The following is a 21,115-nucleotide window of genomic DNA, read 5'->3' as shown; positions in this document are numbered from 1 at the left end:
CTGAGGGTCTTGAAGCTGTGGGGCTCTGGACAGCCCAGCCTGGTCATGTTTCTCCAGGGCCTTCTCTGTGCCTGGTCTAGTCCTTGGCATGAGGATGGAAAGAGATGAGCCTGGGTTGCAGTTTCTCAATATTTTAACAGAGTGTGGCCGGGGAGCTGGACCTGAGAGCCTCCTGACACCAGGTGTGGTCTAGATTAGTAGCATCTGCTAGAAATGCCAACTCCCAGGCCCCACCCCAGACCTACTGAACCAGGATCTGCACTTTGTATGAATATATGTATGTATATTTATTTTAAAGAGACAGGGTCTCACTCTGTTGCCCAGGCTGGAGTGCAGGGACATGATCATAGCTCGCTGCAGCTTTGACCTGGGCTCAAGTGATCCGTCTGCCTCAGTCTCCTAAGTAGCTGTGACTACAGGCACATAACACCACACCTGGTTAATTTTTAAATTTATTTTTTTAGGACAGAGTTTCACGCTTGTCACCCAGGCTGGAGTGCAATGGCGTGATATCAGCTCACTGCAACCTCTACCTCCCAGATTCAAGCGATTTTCCTGCCTTAGCCTCCTGAGTAGCTGGGATTACAGGCATGCACCACCACATCCAGCTAATTTTCAGTAGAGACAAGGTTTCTCCATGTTGGTCAGGCTGGTCTCAAATCCTGACCTCAGGTGATCTGCCTGCCATGGCCTCCCAAAGTGCTGGCATTACAGGCATGAATTCACCAAGCGTGGCCACACCTGGTTACTTTTTTAAATTTTATTTTTGTAGAGACAGGGTCTTGCTATCATGTCCAGGCTGGTCTTGAGCTCCTAGCTCAAGTGATCCTCCCTCCTCAGCCTCCTGAGTAGCTGGGACTATAGGCATGTGCCATCATGGCAAGTTATTTTTTAAAATATCTGTAGAAATGGGGTCTCACAATGTTGCCCAGGCTGGTCTCCAGGGTCTGCAGTTTAATAACATCCTTAGGTGCTTGTCTGTACATTAAAGTTTGAGAAGCACTGGTTTAGAGATCATGCTATAGAAACCTTGGTGAGGTATCCACCTGGGGGAAGATGAATGAGGCCGCAAAGGATAATGGACATCCAGGACGTGGCCTACCCACCATATCCTGGTCGGGGATGCCCCCGGTGAAGAGGTAGATTCCCTGCGATTGGTGTTTATCTTTGTCCTTGAAGTCCACTTCCACAGCCTTCCGCAGGGCACTGAGAACGTTCCTGCTGCCCTGACACCGCAGGTTCAGGACCCACCTGGGGAGGCAGGAATGGTCATGCTGAGGGCATTGGCCCATGCCCAGGGCATATCTTTTGGGAATCGTTAAGAACCTTTTCCACCTAAGACGTGATGCAGTTGATGTCATCACTCTCATAAGGTGAAGACACCCAGGTGGGGAGAGCAGCAGATAGAGGCAGCTGTTTTTTGATTTCTGCCCATGGGTGTCTGGGGTTCAGGAACTCTAGAGAACTACTTCCTGATGGAGAGGGGGACAGAGAAAACAACGCCTGCAAGCCTTCCCTCAGACACAGCCCCACAAAATCGGCCCATCACCTACCGCCAGGCACTCTGTAAATTGTCGTGGCTCATGGGAACCATCTCAGGCATCCAGCTTTCAATTGTGCTTCCAAACCTTTAAGAAGCAAAGAGAGTGTGTTCTTAGGCTGGGGGGAGGTTCACTTGGCGGCCCAGCTCTTTGGACTTTGCAGGCTTTTGGAGGAACAACATTCTGATGAGATCCCCTACAACATGAGGATGTCACTGGCCTGGGCCAGCCATGTGATTTCCTTGAGGGTCATATGGTCTCAACATACTTGAGCCAAGACACAGCGTGAGCCAGCTTTGATCAGCTTCCTTTCTGAAGTGTTGAGCTACAACATGTGACCCCCTCTTTAACCTCCCCTAGCATGGCCCCTGTTATCCCACATTTCCCCTCTTGATCCATACTATAGTTTTTGCTTTTGTTTTTAAATGCACATCTATGTGATCAACAGGATTTGGTAAAGAAAAAATATATACACATCTAGCCTGGGCAGTATAGCAAGACCCTATTTCTACAAATAAAATATTAGCTGGGTGTGGTGGCACATACCTGTTGACCTCACTACTTAGGAGGCTGAGGGGGGAGGATCACTTGAGTCCAGGAGGCTGAGGCTGTAGTGAGTTATGATTGTGCCACTGCACTCCAGCCTGGGCAACAGAGTGAGACCCTGTCTCAAAAAACAACCTCCAAATCCAGAAAACCTACATTGTTTCATTTGTCTTATAAGACAGAATTGAAGTTCCTTTTTTGTTTTGAGACGGAGTCTCGCCGTCACCCAAGCTGGAGTGCAATCTCAGCTCACTGCAACATCCACCTCCCAGGTTAGAGTGATTCTCCTGCCTCAGTCTCCTGAGTAGCTGGGATTACAGGCACATGCCACCAGGCCTGGCTAATTTTTTTAGTATCTTCATTAGAGACTGGGTTTCACCATGTTGGCCAGGCTAGTCTCAAACTCCTGATCTCATGATCCGCCAACCTCAGCCTCCCAAAGTGCTAGGATTACAGTCATGAGCCATTGTGCCCAGCCTGAAGATCCTTGAGAAGAGGATTTATACCCTTTATGGAGGAAAAGCTGTCCCCTCTCTAGGGGGGACTTTTAAGATTAATTCCTCCCCCTGAGCTTTGATCTCATCATCACCCATCTCTTCTGAGACTTTGTCCCACAATTGCCCCCTCACATCCACACATTCCCAACTCTCCCCACTTCCCTCTCCCCCAGGGCCTCTCTAGCTGTTTCAGACTCTCTATACTTAACAAGAACGTCCTCCTTCCACTGGGCAGCTATTGTATGAGCCACTTCGCTCTTTCCTCTTTCCCCTTATGGACAAGCTCCCTGGAAACAATATACCACCACTTCCTCACCTCCTCAACCCATTGCAGTCAAACTTCTGCCCTGATGAGGGTTCCCTGGTAGAGATGAACAATGCCCTCCAGTCCCCCGCCAGTGGAAATATATTCCTGTTATCACTGAATAATAAGTCCAGTTTCAAGTAATTCTTATGCCTTAGCCACAGAGTAGCTGGGATTACAGGCCTGCACCACTGAGACCGGCTTAGTTTTGTATTTTTAGTAGAGTTGAGTTTCACCATGTCATCCAGACTGGTCTCGAACTCCTGGCCTCAAGTGATCGACCTGCCTCGGCTTCTCAAAGTGCTGGGATTACAGGCGTGAGCCACCATGCCCAGCCTTCAGGTATTCCTTTATAGCAGTGCAGGAATGGACTAACATAGCATCCCGACACCTTTCTCTCTTGTTTTCCTCCCACCACTCTGGCTTCTCCTTTCTTGTGTTCTTTTGGTGGTTCTCTTATTCTGCCCTCCCTTCGAATGCTGGTGTCTCCCAAGTGCTGCCTTTGATTGCCTTTTGTCTCCTCTTCATATCTCCACAGGTGCAATTCCTGCACTACCATTTATTCCATTCATAAAATGCTGATGGCTCCAAACCCCTTATTTCTCGGCGAGGTGCTCCTCTTCTTTTTAATGATCTCTAAACTCTTGACTGTCTCTGACTCTGCATGTTTAAAACCATCTTTCCCTTCAGAAATCTTCTCTTCTTGGGACATCATCTTCTCTTCACCATTGTTTCACCCCCTACAGCCAGTGACAACATTCTGTAGATTCTAACTCCCCAAAATCTCTTCCACACGCCTTTTTCTTGTTTAAGTTTTACTTTGGGATCAGGGGTACATGTGCAGGCTTGTTACACAGGTAAACTCCTGTCATGGGGGTTTGTTATACAGATTATTTCACCACCCAGGTATGAAGCCTGGTACCCATCAGTCATTTTTCTTGATCTTCTCCTTCTTACCTCCCACCCTCCCATAGACCCCAGTGTTGTTCTCTGTTATGTGTCCACATGTGTTCCATCATTTAGCTCCCACTTATAAATGAGAACATGCTGTATTTGGTTTTCTATTCCTGTGTAAGTTTGGTAAGGATTATGGCCTCCAGCTCCATCCATGTTCCTGCAAAGGACATGATCTCATTCTTTTTCATGGCTGCGTAGTATTCTGTGGTGTATGCATACCACATTTTCTTTATTCAGTTTATCACTTGTGGGCATTGACATGGATTCCATGTCTTTACTATTGTGAATAGTGCTGCAAGGCACATATACATGCATTTGTCTTTATGATAGAATGATTTATATTCCTTTCGGTACGTACTTGGGGATGGGATTGCTAGTTTGAATGACAGTTCCGTTTTTAGGTCTCTGAGGAATCATCACACTGTTTTCCAAAATGGCTGAAGTAATTCATACTCTCACCACCAGCGTGTAACTGTTCCTTTTTCTCTGCAGCATTGCCAGCACCTGTTGTTTTTTGACTTTAGTAATAGCCATTCTGACTGGCCATGCACTCTTCCATTTTCATTGCCTTGGCTCAGCCCACGCAGCATGAGAGCAGGCTATTGCAAGAGTCCAGCTGGTCTCCTCCCTCCAGTATTACATCCCTTCAGCTCCTCCTTCACAGCATTGCTTGAGCATTTGAAGACGCAAACCCAATCGTAGCAGTACCTTGTTTGCAATCTTCCAGTGCCTTTATGTCCTATAGCACAGGAAACTCCTGAGCATGGCCTCTATCAATCCTCCATCACATAGTATTTCTGGCATGCACAGTCTCTCCCTCTTATCCCCATATCCATGTGGAACTACCGGATAGTCCCTAAAGTTCTAACATACCTCACACCCCTGGCTCATGCTGTTGCCTCTACCTGGAACACCCTTTCTCTCCAGTACCTCATCATTCCCGGGTGCTAGGCAAACACCTACTCATTCATCAAGACTCCGTGAAAGGAGCACTTGCTCCATGAAGACTTCCTGAGCCTACTCTACCCAGGTGGAATGGACTGATCCTGACACTGACACCTTGCAGTCCCTTACCTTGCTCTCTGTTCATTTCTACAGAAATCACTTAATAGCACATCTTAACATGCCGGTCTCCCACTATTAGGCTGTGAGTTCCTTGAGGATGGGTATTGTGTGTCTTCATGCCCATCTCCCCAGTGCCCGGCACAGGGACTGGTTCATGGCAGACTGTCGATGGACATTGCTGAATGAATGAATGGGTAGATAAATAAACAAAATTCCTCATCTATAATGTTACCATAAATGTTTCTCTGTAGAGTGTATTAGGGAATGGTTGGGCTGTGGTACAGAATAATATCTAATATTAACTGTTGACTTAATAGGTGTAGAAAATGCCCTATTTGGTGTGAGGTTGTGTATAAAAGTCAACCCTTAAGTGGGTTCCTTTTCTCTCTATCTTCCCTTATTAATTTGCAATTTAAAAAACTATATATACAGTCTTTATGGCTGGGCGCAGTGGCTCATGCCTATGATCCCAGCACTTTGGGAGGCCAAGGCAGTTGGATTACTTGAGGTTAGGAGTTTGAGACCAGCCTGGCCAACATGGCGAAACCCCGTCTTTACTAGAAATACAAAGATTAGCTGGGTATGGTGGTGTGTGTCTGTAGTCCCACTACTTGGGAGACTGAGGCAGGAGAATTGCTTGAACCCAGAAGATGGAGGCTGCAGTGAGCTGAGATCATGCCACTGCACTGTAGTCTGGGCAGCAACAGAGTGAGACTCTGTCTCAAAACAAACAAACAAAAAAACAACAAAAAATATATATATAGTTTTTAAATTAAAAATACTAGATATGTACTATATTTAATTATATATATAATTTTAAAACTATACTAACATTTTAAAACTATGCATATTATATAACTTTGAAAACTATACAAAATTTTGAAGTAAGTTCAAATTTTACTTCAAAACCTCTCTGATCTTTGTTGTATTTAATTCCAAACTATCTACACTTTTTAAAATTGCATACCATTTATATATATATATACACACATAATTTAATGTATACATATAATTTAATTTATTTATTAAAACAGAGATGGGATCTCACTATATTGCCCAGGCTGGTCTCAAACTCCTGGATGCAAGTGGTTCTCCTGCCTCGGCCTCCCAAGGTGCACGGATTACAGGGGTGAGCCACTGCACCTGGCCAAATTTGTATATATAATTTAAATTTAAATTTAGAATTGGAATCCTAAACATTTGAAAATAGTGTGGCTTGCTGGAGCCAGGCTGAGGACTGAGAGACTAGGGCATGGCTGGGGTCCTTCCTTTTCTCTTTGGCCTATTTCACCTTGGAAGCCAAATGGGCCAAAGGGCTGAATTACTTTATCCTGGTTGATCAAGCAGTGTGTTTTGGGGCCACTTATCACCTTCGCCCCAGTGGGACAGTCCTGTAGCCATTTAATTATTCAATGCCCCAAACAAGATCATCCAAGTCAGATAAACCGATGGCTATCCTAGGAGGCTGGGTGCCCATGATGTCAATATCTGTTGTCCAGCTATGTCCAAAGCCTCAGCCCAACGACAGCGTCCAAACACACACAACCCACCCTTGCCCTCAGGAGCCAGGAGCCACGTACGCGATGAGGTTGAAGTAGTCCTTGTTGGACAGCTGCTCCTCCAGCAGCAGCCGCAGGGAGTGCTGGATATGAATAATGTACATGGAATTGGTCGCAGAGATATCGAGCAGTATAACCACCCTGAAAGGAAACACGAGCTTTAAGAGGAGAACTGAATCTCTGAGATAATGTTTATTTTGTTCCATTTTACTATTTAAAGTTTTTTTCCAGGGGAATTTTGCATGCCAAATTCATAGCTGGCCAAAATCCTCTCTGTGGTTTTAGGCCAACAGAGATGGGCTTACAATGGTAGATTAAAGGGGGTCATGGAACACCCTACTCTCCCAGGAGATGCTGTAATGGAATAAAGCCTGACGGTGGAGATGGTTTAAGAGGTAGGGACTTCATATAATGAGTTCCATGGATTTAAAGGATTCGCATTCAATATTTTTATAGGTCAGGATATACACACACACACATATGTGTGTGTGTGTGTATATATATATATATATATATATATATACTTAAGATTGTATTAAATGTATACATAAATGTGTATATATATATACATATACATATACATATATATACATATACATATATATATATCTTTTTTTAAGATTGTCTTACTGTTGCCCAGGCTGGAGCACAGTAGTACGATCATGGCTCACTGAAGCCACAACCTCCTGGGCCCAAGAGATCCTCCTGCCTTAGCTTCCCAAGTTGCTGGGACTACAGGCACACATCACCATGCCTGGCTAATTAAAAAAAAAAAAATTTTTTTTTGTAGAGACTGGGTCTGCCCATGTTGCTCAGGCTGGTTTTGCACTCCTGACCTCAAATGAGCCTCCTGCCTCGGCCTCTCAAAGTACTGGAAATACAGGCATGAGCCACCAGGCCCACCATAGGTTGTGGTCTTTGTAGGGAAAACAAAAACCAGGTGAGCAAGTAACATAAGGAATTAGGTGTATCTGGGCCTCTTGGAAAATATTTTATCTTTTTGTTTGCTCTCTTTCTGTTTTAAGATCTCTAGCCTCAGTGGGTCTTTCTCTCATTTTGCTACTTCAAATTTATGTTCCCACCTCCTGCCCCATTTTCATTTTGAGATAGCTATGGATAGCAAAAGAAAATCCATGGGATTTATAGTCAGAAGACCATGGTTCAAGTTCCACTTCCCACCAGCTGTATGGCCTTGGGCAAGTCACAAAACCTCTCTGATCTTTGTTTAAATAGTTTAACTGTAAGCTACTTATAAGACTTCTCATAGGGTTGCTTCAAGAACAAAATTACATAATAGATGTATAGTGGCCAGGTGCAGCGGCTCATGCCTGCAATCCCAACATGTTGGGAGGCTAAGGCAGGAGAATTACTTGAGGCCAAGAGTTTGAGACCAGCCTGGGCAACATAGTGAGATCCTGTCTCTAATAATAATAACAAATGTATAGTGTTACAAAATACAATGCTTTGTAAATGTCAATACATCAAACGAGGTATGGAACCATAATAATGGCCATGATAGATACCTATGGTTTCTTCCAATTCAGCATCCATTACCTCATCTGGCAACAGCATCCTGATTTTCCTTTGGGCAACACCTCTGCCTCTTAGTCAATTTGAGTTGAGTGAAGCTGACCCCACTCCAAGCTTCAGGGATGGGCATTTGACCCTTGGCCAATCAGAACAGCACAGCTCTGACTGGGTGGGAGGATCCATTCATCCATGAGCCATTTGCTCTGGCCAGGGAGAGTGTATGATTTTTTTTTTTTTTTTTTTTAGACACAGGGACCCCCTCTGTTGCCCAGGCTGGAGTACAGAGGCAGGATCATAGCCCACTACAGCCTTGAACCCCTGGGCTCAAGCGACCTTCCTGTCCCTGTGTCGGCCTCCTAAGTAACTGGGACTATAGGTGTACGACACCATGCCGAGCTAATTATTTTATTTTTTGTAGAGACAGGATCTCACTATGTTGCCTAGTCTGGCTTCAAACTTCTTGTTGAGTGATCCTCCTGCCTTGGCCTCCCACAGTGCTGGGATTGCAACAATCCTCAGTGAAACAATTATCACGTTATTAACATCAGTGATGGTGGTGATGACTTTCCTCCTCTGGGGGCTCTGCTGAGAGATTGTCAATCCTTAATCTAAGTGATGACTTCTGATACTACCAGCAGGATATTCATGAATCAGATAAAGGTCATGTCACACACCAGACCCACGAAGGATAAGAGCCCTCCTTAAGAAAGGTACCTTTTTTCACAGACAGTGCCCCAGATTCTTCTGCTGGCCAGGGATAGCCACTCGATCCTCCTCTCGTACATCCGCATAGTTCTGCTGAGCTGTCTCTGCAGAAGCATGGGCCACAGTGAGTAGTTGCTCAAAGGCTGAACAACCAAGGGACCTGAGGTAACCAGAGTGGGCTTCAGGGAATGGTGTGTCAAGTCCCTGGGAATCCAGGCAGTATAATCATTCCACTAAATCATGGACAAATTTGCCCCAAGACCAGAAAGGGAAGAGTCACAAGGTATTTTATTGCATCAAATGGGGGAGGAAGCAGATCTTTCCCCAGAGGATTAGACATTTTTTTTTTAAGGCATTGAGGTCCCTGCCTGGGGAGGAGGTGGCCAAAGCCCCAGGGGGCCTGTAGGTGGAGCACACGTGCCTCTTCACAAGAGGGAGTTTAGTCAATGGCTTGGAGACACCACAGCCCAGGGGCCTTCCTCCCGTTCCCCCTTCCTGCACCCTTGTTTCTGACTGATTGAACCCATCACTGACCTGGTACTCATAGAGGAAGGGTGGGTCCACATGAATGTTCTTCACTGTCCCATCATGCCATTCAAACTGTATCATTGCCTTCTGTACTCAGGCACGGGCAGGAGGGTGAGCAGGCGGACAGAAGCATGTGTAGTTTAATTTGGGCACTGGTTCTCCAAATCAGATGCATGAGAGGAAAGTGGGGTCTGAACAAATTTGAGGTTGGACTGAACTCCCTCCCACATCTCCACTACACACCCTCCAATATCACCACCACCACCACCACCAGGTCATTGCCTTGTCTGGGGCTGGAAGCAGAGAGTCTTAAAGAGAGTGGTCCCCAGAATGGACCATGCCTGACAGCAAGCCAGGCTGTCTTCCTGAGAGACTTTTCTGAACATCAGAGTCATGAAGATATGGTTGGAGGGTTTTAGTAATAGAGAGCACAGGAGACCTTAAAATATACTTCTTAGGTTTGGGAACCAAGACAGGCCTTCACAGATGCCTTGAAAATCCAGTTTGTTCCTCCTGTTTTTTCATCCTCCACCAAGTCATCATGTCCATCTCTCTATCACTCCATCCATCTAGCCATTCATCCATGCATTGCTAGACCTACGTGTCCCTTACTCCTCTTCCTTTCAGTCTTCCATCTTTCTACTATCTTTCTATTCACCTATTATTCCTTCCTTCCATTTCTCTATCCTTTCCCTCCTCCCTTCCATCCTTAAATTTCTACTTTCATCCTTTCACTTTTCCTTTATTCTGTTTTGTCATCCATCCTCCCATTTCTCTTTTGTCCTTCCATCTGTTCAGATTTTCATCCATTCACCCATGCATCCATCCATTTGCTCATCCATCTATCTATCCATCCACTCATCCATCCATCCATCCATCCATCCATCCATCCATCCATCCATCCATCAATCCATCTATCCATCCATCCATTCATCCATTTACCTGCCCACCCATATATTCATCCATCCATCCATCTATCCACTTATCCATTCATCCATCTATCCATCCATCCACTTCTCCATTTATCTACTCATCCATTTATCCATCTATCCATCCCTCCATCAGTCCACTTGTCCATCTATCTATCCATCCATTTACCTACCATCCATCTATCCATCCATCTGCCCATCCATTCATCCATATATCCACTCATCCATCCATCCATCTATGCATCCATTTACCTACCCATTCATCTATCCATCTATTCATCCATCTATCCATGTTTACATTCATTCATCATCTTTTCCTTCTTGTTGCCATCTTTCCTTCCAACTACCTTCTTAGCCATGTAGGAAACATTCACTGAATTCTTACTCATACTAAACAGGGTATAGAGAGTTGAAGAGTTTTCCCTCTGTATACCTCATACTTGATAGGGATTTAAATATGTAAAAATTCATGCATTAATGCTTTACGGGAGCAATAGTAGAAGTCTGCATTAGGTACGGCGAGGACATAAAGAGAGCAAGTCTGCTCTTTTTGAGTTGGGAGGAGAAAACCTTCAGGAAGGAGGTGACCATGGTACCTGGTTTATCCCTCTTGCCCCACCTCCCAAGTTCAATTTTCAGATCTTTGAAAAACAGCAGTTACAGTGGATTTGATGTGCATTCTAGAGTCCTGGGTGGGAAGCCTGAATCCCTGGTAATTCTTGTTGCCAGAACATTTAAGAAGGTGGGAAAAGCCAGAAGGGAGCTCTCCTGCAGGGTACTGGAGAGAATTATGAATCTGAATTACCTCATAGACAGTCGATGATACTGTTTTCTGGAGAATAGGTACAAATTCCTCCACAGGAGAAAATGCATTGGGTGCCAGGACCTGATATAGACTTAATTTCTTGGCTGAAAAAAAATAAATTGTGAGGTTGGAGGCACTGTGTGGGAAGCTTCAAAGGGTTCAAGCCTTTTATTTTATTTTATTTTATTGAGACAGGGTTTTGCTCTGTCACCCAGGTTGGAGTGCAGTGACACGATCATAACTCACTGCATCCTCAAACTCCTGGGCTCAAGTTATCCTCCTGCCTCAGCCTCCCTGAATAGGTGGGACTATAGGTGCACACCACCATACACAGCTAATTTTACTTTATTGTTTTATAGAGATGGAGTCTTGCTATGTTGCCTAGGTTGGTCTCAAATTCCTAGCTTCAACTGATTTTCCCTTATTGGTCTCCCAAAGTGCTGGGAGTGCAGGTGTGAGCCACTGCGCCCAGCCGGGTGTCAGTCACCTGTTTCCTGGGTTCTGCCCTCTTTGGAGATTTACCTTTCAGACCATTGACCTTAAGCCACTCTGCAGAAGTCTTGTCCAAGTTTGGAAACTCAATAGTGAGAGGAGCGTCATGCTTTGGAGGTTTAGGCAAGAGGCTTATGAGTGGCCCTTTTGCAATCTCTGTGGAAATCTAAATGAAATGAGAAAGTCCTCATTACATAATCATATTTCAGAGCTGAAAAGTCCTCAGTCTTCACCCTTACACCTAGTCCCTGCAAGTGAAAGATCTTAAACACTCCCTGGTAGATGAAAGGTGGTTTTGCCTTTCCCTTCCATTGTCCCCTTCCCTTCTCTGGCGATTTCTGGAATTTCCAGGGGAAGAGGGAGGTGTACCCAGCAACTGGCTTACTCTCACAGTGGCCCATCCTCCTGGTTCCTTCCCTAACCTTATCATGAAGATCAGCATCACGAACCCCAAGATGACAGGTCGCCCCTCCATGCTTCAGAAAACTAAAAACTCCTGCACCAAATCACTTACAGAGCCCCCATCTGGCCACCCTGTGGCCACATTTACAAAGTAAATAATGGAGGCTCTGAGAGGTTAAATTACATAGCATGCATAAGAAATTACAATGAATGTGTAACACAGAACAGCAAGTCCCAAGCTTCAGAGATTCACCGCCTTCATGAATTTTGCTATATCTGAATATTATTGTATTATTATTTTAAAGAATCAACATGTAACATTAAAGCTTTTTAGTTATTAATTTTACTTAATTTTAAAAATTCACTCCCTTTTCACCATTTTAGAAAGATCTATCATGACCCTAATGAGCTAGTTTTAAATAGAGACCACTTAAAAAATATATTAATCCATGCAACACCTAAAATCATCCTGCAAAGTGCAAGTGGTACATGCGCTTCATTTTGGGAGACTCTTGGCAAGGTTTTGGGCCTCAGACCTGGGTTCAATCCATACTCAATCTACTTCTGTCTCTGCAATCTTGAGCAAGTTATGTAACCTCCTAACTTCAATTTCCTGTAAAAAGTAATAATATACTTACCTCAGACAGTTATTAAGATAGCACATTTAATAATTAAACATTGTGCCTATCTTATAATGAGCACTTAATAAATGAGAACTATTATAATTCTTTTTTTTTTTTGAGATGGAGTCTTATTCTGTTACCCAGTCTGGAGTGGGCTCACAGCAACCTCTGCCTCCTGGGCTCAAGCGATTCTCCTAATTCAACCTCCTGAGTAGTTGGGATTACAGGTGCCCACCACCATGCCTGGCTAATTTTTGTATTTTTAGTAGAGACAGGGTTTTGCCATGTTGGCCAGGTTGGTCTCGAACTCCTGACCTCAAGCGATCCACCTGCTTCAGCCTCGAAAAGTGCTGGGATTATAGTCATGAACCACCACACGTGGCCAAGAACTATTATAATTCTAATACTAATTATTATTGTATTTATATATTTTTTAAATTATTTTTTGAGACATAAAAATCTCTCTCTGTTGCCCAGGCGGGAGTACAGTGGTGCCGTCATGGCTTACTGCAGCCTCGGTCTCCCAGGTTCAATCATCCTCCCACCTCAGCCTCCCGAGTAGCTGGAACTACAGGCACATGTCATCCTGCCCGGCTAATTTTTAAATTTTTTGTAGAGACTGTGTTTTGCCATGTTGGTCAGGCTGATCTTGAACGCCTGGACTCAAGCGCTCCTCTGGCCTTGGCCTTCCAAAGCACTAAGATTTCAGGTGTGAGCCATGGCTGAAATGAGAATTACTTTAAGGCAGCCTATTCTGGGTAGTTGAGGTTTTAATCATTCTCCAAATTGGGGGTAAGGGAGGGGACACTGGCAGGACGGAGGGGATGGCAGGAGCCTGCTGGTCTTTCTCTGAAATACATTTTACAGTTAGTAAATGTATTTTACTTTCTGGTACCATGGTGGGCCCACCCAGCCCACCCAACTCAGAGCTCTGGGGTGCAATGGAGGGTGGGCCTTGCCTTGTTTCACTTTTAGGAAGTGATGGGCACTGGCAGCTGTGCCCTCTATGAACAGGTGAGAAAGAGGAATGAGGCCAGCCGCGTGCTGCTGGGAGAAGGTCCCAGAACTGACATTTGCACCACCTACCTCCTCCATGGTGCAGGTGAGCGCCTCACAGGGGCTGCTGTGCTGCAGGGCTTGCATGTGGCCAAGGAGGCTCTGGGCCTTTTGAATTTCTGCCAGGAGCTCATCCACGTCCCGGCTGGTATAGAGCTGAGGGTGGCAAGAGCAATCAGACATCCAGAATCACCTGGCTACCCACAGGAGCCAACCCAGGAAGGGGCAAGCAGCCAGGCTAATGCCCAGGCAGAGGGGCAGACTCTCTCCACCAGGCCTTATAAACCAGGACCCATGTGCCAAATGGAGCCTGCAGACGTGCTGCACTTTGTTCGTGCAATTGGCCTGCTGTGTTTTTAAAACAATTGAAAGCTTTTCTTTACACTTTCACAGTCACCTACAAATGCGATGATCAGATGCTCCCTGTGAGTGGGGGCATCTGATCATCGCATTTGTAGGTGACTGTGAAAGTGTAAAGAAATACTTTACATGCACTAGGATGAGTAGAATTACTATTTATTTATTTTATTATTACTTTTAGAGAAAGTGTCTTGCTCTGTCACCCAGGCTGGAGTGCAGTGGTGCAACCATTGCTCACAGCAGCCTCGAACTCCTGGGCTCAAGTGATCCTCTGGCGTCAGCCTCACGAGTGGCTGAGACTACAGCCACATTCTACCATGCCAGGCTGATTTTTAATTTTTTTGTAGAGATGGGCTCTCACTATATTTCCTAGGCTAGTCTCAAACTCCTGACCCCAAATGATCCTCCTGTCTTGTCCTCCTAAAGCACTTGGCCTCCTAAAGTGGCATGAGCCACTGAGCCTGGTCCAGCCACAGGGGAGGCTGAGGCGGGTGGATCACCAGGTCAGGAGTTCGAGACCAGCCTGGCCAACATGGTGAAATCCCGTCTACTAAAACTACAAAAATTAGCCTGGCATGGTGGCAGATGTCTGTAATCCCAGCTACTCGGGAGGCTGAGGCAGGAGAATCGCTTGAACCAAGGAGGCGGAGGTTGCAGTGAGCCAAGATGGCACCATTGCACTCCAGCCTGAGTGACAAGAGCGAACTCCATTTCAAAAAAAAAAAAAATTTCTTGAACCAGTCAGTTTCAGTCATTTACTTTACCTTCCTAACCTCTGTAGTCTGAGTCACTTACAGACAAGAATATAGGCAATGAGGTATCAAGACAGGGTACTGTCTGAGATTGGTTCCCTGCTATGAAAAGTGGGGACAGACTTTGTGACCTTTGTATTCACTTGTGAGATGCAGATAATCATTTACTCATGGTTATAATGGTAGGCAAGATGCAGCCTGGGAGTGACCAGATGATTGCATTCTTAATCTTCCAAATGGATCTACACACATGTTCGCTAATTGTTGCCTCCCTTGTGAACATGGGGTGGCTGATGTCTAGTTATTAACTGGGACAAGGACAGTAATGGATGCATTGGTACAGAATTGATTGCTCATTTCGCTCTGCAGTGGGTCCCCTGCAACAGCAGGAGTTTATCTAGGAGAGAAAATCAAGGCAATTCAGACTGAGTGCTTTGGTGGGAGCAGAGCTGGGCTGGGGCCTATAAGAATGGCAACTGGAGAGTGATTGAGGATTCTGCAGGCTGGGCTTTAAAGGCCTCTGGGCTCCCAGGCACATAATCAATGCATCATACAGGCTGACCAAAGCATCTCTTGTGACTTCAGGTTGTCCCTGTTCTTCCCACATATTAATTCTAGGTTTATTAAAACCTTTTAACACAAAGGTTTTACCTGTGTAACCTCACTGAATACAGATGGGGACAGGGAAAAGAGGAGAAACAAGTGTACAGCGTAGTCCTGGCCCAGACCTCCTGGGTACAACCTTGGAGGCAGACAAGGAGAGAAGGAGAGGGGCCACGTGCTGGCACTGTGGCTTACCTCCATCTTTGGGCTGTAGCAGTGGTAGTAGCCGCTAATAGCTTCTGCAAGGTTCTTCAGGACAGCCTGCAGGGATGGCGACAGGGTCAGCCTTCACTGGTGCAACACCAATACTCCAGTAAGCCTTTTCCTTGACTGAATCTCCCAATTATCCAAAGCTTCCCATTTTACCAAAGGGAGAACCAGGCACAAGTACGGATGTGTTCTGGCCCACAGCTCAGGGGCCTGTTCAAGCATGGGGCCTCAAAGACCAGCCCAGCTCACTACCGCCAAAGCCAAGGGACACCTCAGAGGGTCTCAGGCACTCACAGGGGGCATCTGATCATCGCATTTGTAGGTGATTAAGTGGACAATGAGGTCTCTTCCCATGGTGGACTGCTGGATGTAGTCGGACAGGATTTCAGAAGGCTGATCTGGGCTGGGGGTGGGGGAGGCAGAAGAGAAGTGGGCAACCTAGGTCAGACCACTCTGAGAATATTCCAGAGCAAAATGGTAATTCCCAGGGAACATCTACCCTTTCTTAACTGGCCACCTGTGTCCCAGGTCACCTATTCGGGATGCAGGGCTAGGTGGACTGCAGGCTTGGCTCCCTGCCTCCTCTGCAGATGGGCAGCCTGTGACTGCAATTCTTCCCTCTTGTGTGTGTGAAGAGTCATGATTTTCTTTCTCTTTTCTTTTTCTTCTTTTCTTTCCTCCCTCCCTCTCTCCCTTCTTCCCTCTCTTCCTTTCTTCCTCCCTTCCCTTTCTTTCTTTCTTCCCTCCCTCCATTCTTCTTCCCTTTTCTATTTTTGCTTTCTTTTCTTCTCTATTTTTACTTTCCTTCCTTCCCTATTTTTACTTTCCCTCCATCCCTCCCTCCTTCCTTCCTCCCCTTTCTTCCTTTTCTTCCCTCTTTTCTTTCTCCTTTCCTTTCTTCTCCCTTTCTTTCCTTCCCTCCTCTCTTCCCTTCCCTTTCTCTCCCCTGCCCCCACTCCCCTCCCTTTCTCCTCTCATCCCTCCCCTCCCCTCCCCTCCTTCTCCTCCCCCTCCCCCTCTCTTCCCCTCACCCTTCCATCCCCTCTCCCCCTCCCCTCCCTCCCCTGATCCTTCCCTCCCCTCTCCCCCTCCCCTCCCCTCTCCCCTTCTCCTCCCCTCCTCTCCCTTCCTTTCCCTTCCCCTCCATTCCCTATCTGAGTCTCACTCTGTGGCCCAGGCTACAGTGCTATGAGTCTCACTCTGTTGCCCAAGCTACATACAGTGCAGTGAAACAGTCACAGCTTACTGCAGACTCCAACTCCTGGCCTCAAGCAATCCTCCTGCCTTGGCCTGCCAAAGTGCTGGAATCACGGGCATGAGACACCGTGACTGGCCAATCTTTTCTCCAACAATGGTTTGGTTCTTCAGTCCCCTTTGTGTCATATGTCTCCTGCTTAGGAAAGAAGACCTACCAACTTCTCAGGATGGCCACCAGGGAATCCAGCCCCTTGAGAGTGAAGATCTTCTTCAGGGCCTGTAGCAGGTTGCTGCCTCCAGCAGGCTGCAGTGTCTTTACCCACAGCTTAAGTTCCCGGAGGCTGGGGGTAGACAACAACAGCAACCTAATTATAAGGCTGTTTGTATTGAATTTCATTTTTTTTTTTTTAGAGATAAGGTCTTGCTACGTCACAAAAGCTGAAGTGCAGTAGTGCAAGTATAGCTCACTGTAACCTCGAAATCCTGGGCCCAAGCGATTCTTCTGTCTCAGCCTCCCAAGTATCTGGGACTGCAGGTATGTGCCATCCTGCCCAGCTAATTTTTACATTTTATATAGAAGGCCGGGCATGGTGGTTCATGCCTGTAATCCCAGCACTCTGGGAGGCCAAGGTGGGTGGATCACTTGATGTCAGGAATTCAAGACCAGCCTGGCCAACGTGGTGAAGTTCCGTCTCTACTAAAAATACAAAAAAAAAAAAAAAAAAAAAATTAGCCAGGAGTGGTGTACATGCCTGTAACCTCAGCTACTTGGGAGGCTGAGGCAGGAGAATTGCTTGAGCTCCAGAAGTGGAAGGTTGCAGTGAGCTGAGATTGTGTCACTGCACTCCAGCCTGGGCAACAGGGTGAGACTCTATCTCAAAAAAAAAATTATGTAGAGATGGGGGTCTCACTATGTTGCCAGGCTGGTCTTGAACCCTTGGCCTCAAGAGGTCTCCCTCTCTACCCTCCCAAACTGCTGGGATTACAGGTGTGAGCCCTGAACCTGGCCTGTAGTATTAGGTACCAGGCCCAGAACAAATATTAGCTCATTTAAACCTAACAATAACTTGTTAGGGTGGTACCTTTATTCCCATTTTGTAGATGAGGAAATTGAGTTAGGACTTGCCCAAGGTGATAGTGTAAGCAACTGGTAAAACTGAGATTTCAAACCAGGTCTGACTCTAAGATATGAGCTTTTAGCAGTTGTCCTATGTGAGGGTCTGGGGCTGAGTTTCTTCCTCCCTAAACCCACTCTCTTGGGAGCCAGCCCTCAACAGGCCAGCCTCAAAGAAGAGAAAGCACTCTGGCTGTGCAGCTATGTCCCATGTGAGTTGGGGTACACACCACTGATGAAACGAAAAATGACTTAACTTGGTTCTTTCTTGGCTAATACTTTGCATGGCACCGGTAAAAGAGGTTTGTTCTATTTCAAAAAATCAAAAATCTGAAAGAAAATCTCAGTGTGGTACTAATTAGTCGGTCTTTCATTATTATAACTGTCAAGTCTATCTTTTGAACAGCAAGAACAAGTCTAACACCTTCTCAAGCCAATAGATTTCAGCTGGAATTTAAAAACCACTGTTTTAAGGCTGGACATGATGACTGACACCTGTACTCCCACCACTTTGGGAGGCAGAGGCAGGCAGATTATATGAGGTAGGAAGTTCGAGACCAGCCTGACCAACATGGAGAAACCCTGTCTCTACTGAAAATACAAAATTAGCCAGTTGTGATGGTACATGCTTGTAATACCAGCTACTCAGAAGGCTGAGGCAGGAGAATCGCTTGAACCTGGGAGGCCGAGGTTGTGGTGAGCTGAGATCGCACCATTGCAGTTCAGCCTGGGCAACAAGAGTGAAACTCTGCCTCAAATAAACAAATAAACAAACAAACAAACAAACAAACAAACAACAAAAAAAAAACCACTGTTTTTCTCCATTGTATTTATTTATATGGTTGCTTTCTCTTCCTCAAAGCCATTAAAGAAAGACATATGGTTGCTTTCTAATTATAGAAATACAACTGCATGATTATAGCAGTATAATCATGCAAGTGATATGTGCTTCTCAGTTATGTTACTGATAGAGTTTCCTTCAGGCCAGGAGCAGTGCCTCATGCCTGCAATCCCAGCACTTTGGGAGGCTGAGGGGGGAGGAACATTTGAGACCAGGAGTTCAAAACCAGTCTGGTCAACATAGCCAGACCCCATCTCTACAGAAAAGAAAAATTTAAAAAAATTAGTTGGGCACAGTGGTATCTTCCTGTAGTCTCAGCTACTGTGGAGGCTGAGGCTGGAGAATCATTTGAGCTCAGGAGATTAAGACTGCAGTGAGCTATGATTGTATCACTGCACTCCAGCCTGGGTGACAGAGCAAGACCTTGTCTCAAAACAACAGCAGCAAGAAAACAAACAAACCCCGCCCCCACAAAACAAGTTTCTTACCAGCCTGACCAACATGGTAAAACCCTGTCTATACTAAAAGTATAAAAATTAGCCAATTGTGGTGGCATGTGCCTGTAATACCAGCTACTCAGTAGGCTGAGGCAGGAGAATGGCCTGAACCGGGGAGGCAGAGGTTGCAGCATGCCAAGATTGTGCCACTGCACTCCAACCGGGGCAACAAACCGAGACTCAGTCTCAAAACACAAAAACCAAAACAAAACAAAACCACTAGTTTCTTTCAATAATAAATAAATAGAATCAAAGTAAAGAAAAATCAACAATAGTATACATGGTAGGTAGGCTGGGTGTGGTGGCTCACACCTGTAATCCTAGCACTTTGGGAGGCTGAAGGGGGTGGATCACTGGAGGTCAGGAGTTCCAGACCAGCCTGGCCAACATGGTGAAACCATGTCTCTACTAAAAACACACAAAACATTAGCTGGGCACCTGTAATCCCAGCTACTTGGGAGGTTGAGGCAGGAGAATTGCTTGAACCCAGGAAGCGGAGGTTGCGGTGAGCTGAGATAGCACCACTGCACTCCAGCCTGGGTGACAGAGTGAGACTCCATCTCAAAAAAAAATTTTAAAAATAAACAATAGTACACACGGCAAAGATGTGACAGGGATGTGACAAGAGAAGTGGAGGAGGTCCTGAAGGTGCAGAACTTTGGCTACCATCCCTAACAACCCAGAGATCAGTGCTCCACCAAAAGTGGAAATCAAAGTTTAAAATGTTCTTGTTCACTGAGTACCTGGCACTTGCCAGAACTTCATTTTCATTTCATCTTCATAAGAGCCCTGTGAGGAGTGAGCAGGATTGGCCTTGTTCTGCAAATGAGAGTCAAGACCACCCAGTGACTGCTGGGGTTGGGATTCAAAGCTAGCGCTGCCAGGAGTGGACATTTCTCTACCTGGAAGGGCTCCTCTTTACAGCTAGTGCTGGTGACGGGGCCTCCCTGCTACTAATCTACGCACATACTTTTCTTTTTTAAACTTTTTAATTTTTTTGGAGACAGGGTCTCTCTCTGTTCCCCAGGCTGAAGTGTGGTAGCACAATCATAGCTCACTGCAGCCTCAACCTTCCTCCCAGGCTCAATCAAACCTCTCACCTCAGCCTCCTAAGTAGCTGGAGCTACAGGCACATGCCATCACACCAGGCTAATTTTGTAATGCTTTGTAGAGATGGGGTCTCACTGTGTTGCCAAGGGTGGTCTCAAACTCCTGGGCTCAAGCAATCCTCCCAACTCGACCTCCCAAAGTGATGGATTACAGGCGTAAGCAACAGGCCCTGGCCAAAGCATGTGACTTTTCCTGGGATCTGGAATCCAATCCTGGCTCTGCCACTTTCGGCATCTTCCCTAACCTGAGTCTGCGTTTCCTCATCTGCAAAATGAGGATAATAATCCTATTCCATGGGGTGGCTACAAATACTAACTACAATCATCTATGCAAAGTACCTAGTATGGTAACTAACCAACACATGTTGGGTGATCAAGGACATTCCTTTCATGGAAAAGAATTTCTACTCAATGGATAAGTAGAGATTCTTACATGCCTCCCTCCTATCCCTCAAAAAAAAAAAAAAAAAAACCCATCAGACTAGAAATCCCCAACTAAAGGACATCTATGCAGTGGAATCCTCTGCAGTCATTAAAACAAATGAGACAGATTGTGTATGCACTGACAGAGAGATTCAAGACCAGCTGGAAAGCAGTGTTAAATAGCTCCTGTTTATGTCAAAATAAGAAGGTAAACACACAGTGTGCAAAGACTCATTTGTGGGAGTGGACATAAGAAACTGTTTTGGGCCATGAACAGCATCTCATATCTGTAGTCCCAGCCCTTTGCAAGGCCAAGACTGGAATAGCACTTGGGGCCAGGAGGTCAGGACCATCCTGGGCAACATCCCATCTTTACAGAAATAAACTGGCCAGGCGTGGTGGCTCACACCTGTAATCCCAACACTTTGGGAGTCTGAGGTGGGCGGATCAACTGAAGTCAGGAGTTTGAG

General features: G+C 45.8%; 1 protein-coding gene across 15 annotated transcripts in view; it reads right to left on the bottom strand.

The window, feature by feature from the left end:
* VWA3A (von Willebrand factor A domain containing 3A) overlaps positions 1-21,115 on the bottom strand; it is a 71,096-nt gene that overhangs the window by 29,722 nt on the left and 20,259 nt on the right. For all 15 annotated transcript variants that reach the window (XM_054242667.2, XM_078344853.1, XM_078344864.1 and 12 more), the window contains 11 exons: positions 16,877-17,002; positions 15,759-15,867; positions 15,450-15,515; positions 13,570-13,695; positions 11,489-11,624; positions 10,967-11,070; positions 9,239-9,319; positions 8,714-8,808; positions 6,491-6,610; positions 1,554-1,628; positions 1,107-1,251 (listed from right to left, as the gene is read on the bottom strand). In XM_054242667.2, coding sequence (XP_054098642.2) covers positions 1,107-1,251; positions 1,554-1,628; positions 6,491-6,610; positions 8,714-8,808; positions 9,239-9,319; positions 10,967-11,070; positions 11,489-11,624; positions 13,570-13,695; positions 15,450-15,515; positions 15,759-15,867; positions 16,877-17,002 — 1,183 coding nt within the window. The remainder of the gene's footprint in view (positions 1-1,106; positions 1,252-1,553; positions 1,629-6,490; positions 6,611-8,713; positions 8,809-9,238; positions 9,320-10,966; positions 11,071-11,488; positions 11,625-13,569; positions 13,696-15,449; positions 15,516-15,758; positions 15,868-16,876; positions 17,003-21,115) is intronic.

Source organism: Callithrix jacchus, chromosome 12 (genome assembly GCF_049354715.1).
Source record: "Callithrix jacchus isolate 240 chromosome 12, calJac240_pri, whole genome shotgun sequence".
Lineage (NCBI taxonomy): Eukaryota > Metazoa > Chordata > Mammalia > Primates > Cebidae > Callithrix > Callithrix jacchus.
The sequence above is the reverse complement of the archived record's forward strand: the minus strand, read 5'-3'. Positions and strand labels throughout refer to the sequence as shown.